Genomic DNA, 9,157 nt, shown 5'->3' on the forward strand with positions numbered 1-9,157 from the left:
TCCTATTCCTAACATACAATATTCGTCAAATTTTTTTTCGTTGACGAAATTATCAGTATATTTAGTATTCGTTTTAGTCAAAGCTTAGTTTTGATTTAGTTTCCATTTAGTTTTCCTCATTGAAAAAAGGTAGCGACGAGCATTTTTCGTCATAGTTTTAGTCGACGAAATCAACACTGCACTCATACAGCCACAGACCACTATTTGGTGAGATTTAGCCTGCTGCCTAACTATTAAGAATGTTTTGTTATTGTTGGATAAGATTGTCCACAATTCCATGCATTACAGGCAAATGTAAAAATAACAAATAACAAGTCTTCTACATTCTCTAATTGTGTAGACTTCTTGTAAATTAAGTAATGCCCAGTGTTTAACAAATGGTTTGATTGATTCATTTGATTGATTAATTTTTTAATTAACAGTTTGCAGAATTACAGTAGGCCTACATTTCAAGTAGTCCTACAACTCACTACAAAAACTGTTAACTGTGAGTGACGCCATAAAGCATTACACTTGTTTACTAGGGCCCACCCCTTTCAATTCATCAAAACATTTAGAGACGCACGTATATACACAACTATATAGTAAAAACAGGAAAAACAGGTCGCACCTGGAACACCCCCCCCCCCATCAAGGACCACTGGTGGTCCCCGGACCACTGGTTGAAAACCCACTACCACTTTACTAACCAGAATAACCGCCGATTCGTCGCTCGCCTCGCTCGCTGACCGTTTTCGTTCGCTAATCGCTGGCAGCGACGCTTGACTACTCTAGACTGCTGCAGACAGACCGAAGTACGAGGCGTACAAGATGGCCACGGAATGTCAATAGATCTCTATGCTTTAGCAGGTTCTGTAGTATAGTAGGTACACTAGGCATCTGTCATCATCATATAAATTTGTTTAGGGTTTCCAAACGACATGGGCTTATCTCAGAGTGCCGAGGTGTCGGATGGAGGAACGTATGGCTACCACGTGCACGGGGTAAGGAGAACTGTACACATTATTATAACTGACTGTACATTTTGTTTTGGGACAGGACAGGACAGCATGTAGCGCGGATCGTTGAAATGCCTGAGCTGCGGCTCGATCGGCGCGCTGCCTGCTGCCAAAAATATGATGAGGTGGCACTGATAATTAATAAATGTGTAGGCCTGTACGTGTTGCATACTTGCATTTGTGTAATTTTTTGCTACTGAAATGTATTTATTTCAATAAATGAGATGAACATTTGTTATAGCCCGCACGCAGGAACCTCGTCGAGACAATTATTAAAGGGGCGCATCTTTTTAATAATTTACAAACTGATCGTGCAAATAATTTCGAGGCTGGCATTTATTTCCCTTTAATACGTGCATTGCTGAAAGCTATATTGTTTTCTTGCCGAAAATGAACGCTGGATTTAAGAAAACAACACGTGTAATAAATAGGCGGCTTGTTCTTATGCAATATGCAAAAAAAGAAAAAGAAAAAAAGAAAGTCAAGTACAGTTGAAGCTCGCAGCGTTTTTGGTCACTATAGGACTAGACGTACACATTATGTGTGAAGGAGACCAAGGCGCTTTCATGTCTTTTTTATATTATTATTATTTGTTTCACAGGTGCAGGGGAATTCACCTGCCGAAAGGGCAGGATTGGAGCCCTTTTTCGACTTCATCCTATCCATTGACAACCAAAGACTTGTAAGTTCCATCTCATGTGAAGATGACAGCTGCTGCAGTACATGCAGCGTTGTAGATTACAGTATAGGCCTATACACCGATTATAAACTCACACATTTGGAGAATAAGGTTGTACACCGATTATAAACTCACATATTGGACGAAAACGTATACATGCACCAGTCATAAACTCACATATTGGCCAAAACTGTCAAAAGAGGTTTGTCCTAGCATATTGGGTGTAAACTACTTGCTACATTTTAAATGTGCTAAGCTAAAGTGTTTATATTTGTATATATAGTTATTTATCTCCTACTTTACCCTCCTATGTCTGTGCACCAATGCAGAACAGGGAGAATGATCAGCTGAAGGACCTTCTAAAAGCCAACATGGAGAGGGGGGTGAAGATGGAGGTGTACAGCACTAAGACCACACACACCCGAGACCTGGACGTGGTGCCCAGCAACATGTGGGGCGGTCAGGGCCTGCTGGGGGCCAGCGTACGCTTCTGCACCTACCAAGGAGCCAACGAGAATGTCTGGCACGTTCTGGTGAGTTGGCTCGATGAAGAGCCAGGGAGAAATGTGGATTTGGTCAGACCTTCTTCTGACTGTTTGACCCTATATCAAGGACCAATACAAAGGGTAGATGTATATCCAAATTCCAAAATAGGGGTTGACTTGTGGAATAGCCTGGATAATGAACTAAAGCTATGCACATCACTTATCAAATTTAAAAGGCTATTTAAAAGTAAGGTATTAGATAGATATAAAACATCATAAGATCATTATTATTAAACATTAACATAAGATTATTATAATAAGTTCTAAAAAGACTCACTAAGTTCTAAAAAATGCTTTATTTTTTTCCTGTTTCCTTTGTATTTTGTTTATTTTCTTTGTATTAGCTTCGGCTTCAGCCTAGACCTTTTCAGTGCTACCTCTTTGTAAAACAAACTTAAATGCAAATGATGAAACTTCACATGTAAATGTAAAGCACAGAAATAAACTATTCATTCATTCATATCATTGATTAAAAGAAGGAATGCCAGCACTGATTGAATGTCCCTTTTCACATGTTTATTTGCCTCAGACGAGCCATCTGTTGGCTCAGAGGTAAACAAAAGGACATTCAAAGACATTTTAATCGAGTATCTTTGAGCCTTTTTGCACCTACAAGAATTCACCCTTCTAAATTGTTGTGTTGCAGGTTTTCTGCTTAATACAAATACAAAAAAAGATAGTGAAAATAGCTAAATCTGCTACTTGACTCAGAAAAACGACTTTTCATAACATAAATTTTATTAGGCTTAATTAATCAGGCTTTTGTATGCACACAAGAAAAAAAATACAAATTTAAATAGTTGGAAAATGAATGGCAGAATTTGAAGTTGAATGGGCGTGTCTGGGGGCGTGTCTGATCAAAGGAATATCAAATACTGTATCTAAATATTGAATCGAGCAACTTAAAAACTGTTTTGGGTGCACACAAACCTTTAAATACCATTAGTTATGTTCTAATAAGGTTTCATGATCTGATATATGTTAAGCAATTATTTCGTAATATTGTAGTGCCGCCCTACGAGCTTGTAGGTCTGCTATTTTTGAAGAATCGTGAAAATGTGGCGCAAATCTTTGAATATATATATTATTTCAGAGCCAAAGTTTTTAACTCAGATCTTTGCTTTTGGGGGGTCCCTGGAACAACCTTTCTTCCTCCCAGGATGTGGATCCCAGTTCACCTGCAACCCTGGCAGGCCTTCGGCCACACAGTGACTTCATCGTCGGAGCGGATCAGGTGTTACAAGACGTAAGATAATATTTCATATCATTCATTTTTATTCACAGCAAATTAACCTGGGCCACGCCCACGCCCACAGACGATGTTGATGTGATCGCTGACTCACTGACTTGCCATGTGGGCATTCGAATGTTCCATTGGTCATCATGACGTATTAGCATAGTATTTTTCGCTCCTCGCCCCGTTTTTCTCACTTGTACTGGCTTACATAATATTACATATGGGGCGGCTGTGGCTCAGGAGGTAGAGCAGGTCGTCCAATGATCCATGGGTCGGCGGTTCGAATCCCGGCTCTTCCTGTCCACATGTCGAAGTGTCCGTGGGCAAGACACTGAACCCTACATTGCCTCCGATGAGTCGGCCGGTGCTAGCTCGCCACCATTGATTGGTGTGTGAATGTGGGAAGTGAGGACGCTGGCGTCGACTGTTCGCCGCTTCACCCCCCAATGTATGAATGAATGGACCATTGTAAGTGCTTTGAGTAGGCACGTAGTGCATAGAAAAGCGCCATAAAAATGCAATTCATTATTATTATTATTATATACACACACAGTACACACACACACACACACACACACACACACACACCCTTATAACCTATAAGGCAAAGTATCGTATGTGCAAGACTACATTGTGGTATTTACAGAATGCAGTAAAGTAAATCCTTTATGCTTCCAGTCGGAAGACTTCTTCTCCCTGATAGAGGTCCATGAAGGGAAGCCGTTGAAGCTGCTTGTGTACAACACGGATACGGACGCTTGTCGAGAGGTGGTGGTCACACCGAATGGAGCGTGGGGCGGAGAGGGCAGGTAACTGTACAGTACAGTATGTACAGAATGTACAAACCACACCTTCGTTGGAAACGCCACAGAATTTCAGCGACTTAAACAATGTGTTTACGTCTGTTGCCACTGTGAGAACTGACATCTTAAAGACATATACTGCAAAATCACACTAATGAACACCACAGTACACACACAGAAACCTACTAAATGGGTATATAACCCATTTTGGGCGGGAAGCCCTTTTGGTGTTTATAGCATTATGTAATACTTTAGCTATTGAAAAATAGCTGAAGTATAGTATAGCTAAAGCTCATAGCTTGTAGGTCTGCTATTTTTTTTAAATCTTTGATTCTGGGGGGGTCCCTGGAACAACATATTTACAGTTAATTCTGGGGGTCCTTGACATGAAAAAAGTTGAGAACCACTGGTATAGAAACATAGGGTTGTTAGAAAACTGTCATGATTTAGAAAACATTTGTAGAATAAATGGGATAATAATATACACATTTACAGATATGTATTTTTTTTAAACTGAATCTCGTCTGCAATGGTTAATGTTTCCGTTTAGTTTGGGTTGTGGCATCGGCTACGGCTACTTGCATCGAATCCCAGCTCGTCCCGACGTGACAAAGCAAGACGCCTCCCCTCCTCATCTTCCCACAGAGAGCACGCCCACAGAGATACCGACCAACGGATTCACTGAGGTATGGGGATATATCGGCAAACAAACATTCCCTTGTTTCAAAGGCAGTGGCAGTTAAGAGTGTGGTTTTACTGTTTTGCTGAACAGCCAGAAACGATGCCCTGTTTGCCATTGTTTTATTATGTACAGTACGCCGACAGTAAATGGGGAGAGAGAGACGACACACAGCAAAGGCTGCTGTGCCATAAATCGAAGGCCATAAAGCATCGAATGCTCTCCGTAGCCGTCGTCTACTGACCAACCAAGATCTCAGTATAGGCTGCATTCTGTGCGGTTAGATCACGGCTTAACCCGCCACGTAGTCGGTCGACAACGTGGCGGGTTAAGACCGATATGAGGTTAGGGGGATTTAAGTGGTCGGTTAAGACTGAGGTTAGGGTTAGATTTAATTTAATAATGTCGGACAACGTGCAACATTGTCGCTGTCAAAACGGTAACGCAGAATGCAGCCTACTGAATTTCCCCAAAACGTCACAATATAACGTTTTGCGCTGGAGACAGTTGCGGTAGATTTTATGTAGACGAGTCTATACTGCAGCATTCAATGCTATCGTGATGTTGTCCCTTTCAATGCATTGATGGCATTCTTTTTTTGACACCCTAAAACTAAAATGTTTTTCCAATTCTAGTTTCAAGTAATTTTGTTCTGGGTTCTGGGTTGTGTTGTTGTTCCTCACCAGGCACCTCTGATGGCCGCATCGAGCCAGAGCTACGATCTGTTAGACCTGGAAGTGGAAGACATCGCCGCCCTCCAGGATGATTCACTACCACCGCCCCTCCAGAGGGTCATGGACCCCGGTGAGTCCCTGATCAACAGAGTTTACATGCCCATTCTGGCCTGTCTATCATGTCTGTCCATCCTCCCCCAAAAAAGGACCATAATGAGTCTGAGTAAATAAGTTGGTCGTAGTGGTTCATTGTCGGTATCATCCTAGCAACGAGGATGCCTTTTTTAATGCGCTAGAGGCTAGACCCCTGGGAGATGTATTGGGAGACTCTTAGGACGAGGACACTATTTATACTTTGTCTAGTCGAAAATGGCCGATCGCATGAGCTTGTAGAGCAGCTATTTGTACTTTTGTAGTTTAATTGTTATGCCTATACTGTAATTCTGTTCTGTTATTAATTAGAGCCATAAACGACAAGACGTTTTATTGACAATTATGGACCGGATGCCACAGGCATATTATTATTTATTTTTTCATATTTTGAAAATTCCTCTAATCTGGTGTACAGGTGATGACATGCACATTACATGCATAATATAATTGCAATTTCTTTCTTTTTTTATAATGGGCGAATTGGCAACCAAAGCCTAAACTGGTGACCACCAGGTGGCGCTGAAAGAGTTAAAGTATATATTTTTTAATACAGGACTTTTACTTGTAGCATAGTATTTTATATTGTGGTATTGGTATTAGTACTGTACTTATGTAAGACATTTGAGTACGGTACTTCTTCCACCAGTGCCCTTACCCTGCATTTGATTCTCCAGGTTTCTCCGAGTCAGAGGTGGCCATGATGAGCGTTGACCCTTCAGACTTGGCGGACAGGCTGGACCTGTCGGTTTCATCCTTCGACATGACCAACACCTCGCTGGCCGTGCACGTAGACAGCGACATCTCGGGCATCGGTAAGTTACCCCCAGCTGCGTACAACGTAGGTAGGTGCCTGTACACGTTCACAGGCATAAGAGTGAGTGAAATTGTTTTCCATACAAGCTCCAACAGTTACGAACTAAAGTAATGAGAAAGAAACAAAGGAAAAGGTTTGATAAACGGAAAACAGTACTCTCAAATATACATACGCATCTCTTGTGCAAGTAAGAGACATCTGACACATGATATATATATATATATATAATATAATAAATCAAAATTCAAGGTGTTTTATAATATATATATAATTATATAACATATATATATTATAATAGAATACACCAATATTAATTATTAAACAAAAGTTCAAACATAACTCATAAATCAAATGCTTTCAAAATAAACAAACAGTTAACCAGTTGATCCAAGTTACAGTTAATGACACCAAGCCTATATGACTCACCGAAGAGTATTCCAAGATCGTCACAGTGAATCTGCTACCTCTGCCATGCTGCTGTCAAACAATTCGGCCATCTTGCCATCTTGGTGGAAGTGGGAGTGGGGAGTGTAGGACCTGATGTCACTTTTATACTGCCTTGATTGACAGTTGACATGGGTTGCCATTCGTGGGTTGCCATGTTGGCTGGGTTACACATGGCTTAGCGACAGATATCATGAAAGCAATGTTGTAGATAGATGTGATATTGATACAATACTCATGACAACTTGACGCAAATCCTCCCCATTTGCTGTTGTGCAGACGCGCTGGAGGACAGTGAATCTCCCTTGCCTTCAGCGGACGGCCAGTCTCTGACCGACCTACAGGAGCCAAGCTTCCAGACGGCCATGGAGGACGTCTCTGCGCTCGCCGTCGCCACATCCCCCGACTCACCCGTTCCAGCTGTCGATTGGTCTCAGCAGCTCACAGAGGACACAGCCCTGCCCGCCGCCGAGTCTGTCGGTTTCCCTGCGGACTCCAGTGAAGTCCCGTGTCCCTCTATGGACGCAGTATCCCTAGAGCCCCCTTCCTGGTCTCCCGTAGACCTCCTCCCCACGCAGGCTGTCGAAGACGCCTCCTCCTTAGCGGGAGAAGCTCTAATTGAGGCCGTCGCGGATCCTGATGTTGTGAGCTCAGCAGAGGAGTTTGTCGTTGTCGTGAGCCCCGGAGAGCCGAGTGTTGTAGTGAGCTCAGATGTTGTTGAGAGCTCAGCCTCAGAAGATGTTCTTGTGAGCCCTGAAGAGCCGAGTGTTGTAGTGAGCTCAGATGTTCTTGAGAGCTCAGCCTCAGAAGATGTTGTTGTGAGCCCTGAAGAGCCGAGTGTTGTAGTGAGCTCAGATGTTCTTGAGAGCTCAGCCTCAGAAGATGTTGTTGTGAGCCCCGGAGAGCCGAGTGTCGTTGTGAGCGCAGATGATGCTGTTGTGAGTTCTGAAGTTGTTGTGAACTCGGAAGATGTTGTGAGCTCTGAAGAGGATGTTGTGAGCTCCGAAGTTGTTGTGAGCTCATTAGATGTTGTGAGCTCTGAAGATGCTGTTGTGAGCTCTGAAGATGTTGTGAACTCTGCAGTTGTTGTGAGCTCAGAAGAGCCAACTGTGGTTGTGAGCTCAGAAGATGTTGTGAGCTCTGAAGAGCCAAGTGTGGTTGTGAGCTCAGATGTTGTTGTGAGCTCAGAAGAGCCGACTGTGGTTGTGAGCTCAGATGTTGTTGTGAGCTCAGAAGAGCTGAGTGTTGTTGTGAGCTCAGCTCAAGCTGTGGTTGTGAGCTTAGAGGATGTTGTGAGCTCTGAAGAGCCGAGTGTTGTTGTGAGCTCAGATGTTGTTGTGAGCTCAGAAGAGCCGAGTGTTGTGAGCTCAGATGTTGTTGTGAGCTCAGCTCAAGCTGTGGTTGTGAGCTCAGATGTTGTTGTGAGCTCGGATGTTGTTGTGAGCTCAGAAGAGCCGAGTGTTGTTGTGAGCTCAGATGTTGTGAGCTTTGAAGAGCCTAGTGTTGTGAGCTCAGAAGAGCAGAGTGTGGTTGTGAGCTCAGATGTTGTGAGCTCAGAAGAGCCGAGTGTGGTTGTGAGCTCAGATGTTGTGAGCTTTGAAGAGCCTAGTGTTGTGAGCTCAGAAGAGCAGAGTGTGGTTGTGAGCTCAGATGTTGTGAGCTCAGAAGAGCCGAGTGTGGTTGTGAGCTCAGATGTTGTGAGCTCAGAAGAGCAGAGTGTTGTTGTGAGCTCAGATGATATTGTGAGCTCTGAAGAGCTGAGTGTTGTTGTGGACTCAGATCTTGTGAGCTCTGCACTTGCTGCAGTGCTGGCTGCAGTGCAGAGTAACCCCAACATTGAATAATCTTGTGCCGGGGCGGGGCGGGGTGGGGGGGCCGAAGAAAGTAGAAACATCTACTGTGATTTTGACAATCATGTGGGGCTTTTGTAGGGTTCTTTTTTTTAGGGAAACACTAAGGGTTTGACAATAGGCGACACACAGGATAGACCAAGGGAAAAGCTGCAATGTCCCATTTGGTACCAAGGTCAGTTTTTATACGTCTTAGATCATTCTATAGCTCCTGGGAAAATTGAATTAGTTTAAATACTAAGCGCCAATATCTCTACTCTCTTTTTTATTTTATTATTATG

General features: G+C 43.0%; 1 protein-coding gene across 11 annotated transcripts; it reads left to right on the forward strand.

Annotated features, from left to right (window-relative positions):
* Positions 1–732: 732 nt before the first annotated feature.
* LOC308325236 (uncharacterized protein) lies at positions 733–8,875 on the forward strand. Of its 11 annotated transcripts, XM_080777695.1 has the most exons (11): positions 735–983; positions 1,600–1,680; positions 2,007–2,210; positions 3,382–3,468; positions 4,138–4,268; positions 4,813–4,948; positions 5,628–5,745; positions 6,443–6,580; positions 7,306–8,155; positions 8,318–8,360; positions 8,481–8,875. In XM_080777695.1, the coding sequence occupies exons 1-11, from the start codon at positions 921–923 to the stop codon at positions 8,868–8,870; spliced, it is 2,241 nt and encodes a 746-aa protein (XP_080633821.1). In that variant the 5' UTR covers positions 735–920; the 3' UTR covers positions 8,871–8,875. The 11 variants fall into 11 exon arrangements, with proteins under 11 accessions (XP_080633824.1, XP_080633825.1, XP_080633823.1 ...); XM_080777698.1 differs by having other exon boundaries at positions 733–983; positions 7,306–8,382; positions 8,422–8,875; XM_080777699.1 differs by having other exon boundaries at positions 733–983; positions 7,306–8,382; positions 8,440–8,875.
* The last annotated feature ends 282 nt before the right edge of the window (positions 8,876–9,157 follow it).

This window comes from Protomyctophum bolini, assembly GCF_963924005.1.
Source record: "Protomyctophum bolini genome assembly, chromosome: 12".
Lineage (NCBI taxonomy): Eukaryota > Metazoa > Chordata > Actinopteri > Myctophiformes > Myctophidae > Protomyctophum > Protomyctophum bolini.

What these genes read in the sequence shown, in the direction of transcription:
- LOC308325236 (XM_080777693.1), top strand. Translation starts at nt 921, where the DNA reads ATGGGCTTATCTCAGAGTGCCGAGGTGTCGGATGGAGGAACGTATGGC. An exon ending in CGACCAACGGATTCACTGAG is followed by an intron (nt 4,949 to 5,627) that starts GTATGGGGATAT and finishes GTTCCTCACCAG; the next exon opens with GCACCTCTGATGGCCGCATC. An exon ending in CCAGAGGGTCATGGACCCCG is followed by an intron (nt 5,746 to 6,442) that starts GTGAGTCCCTGA and finishes TTGATTCTCCAG; the next exon opens with GTTTCTCCGAGTCAGAGGTG.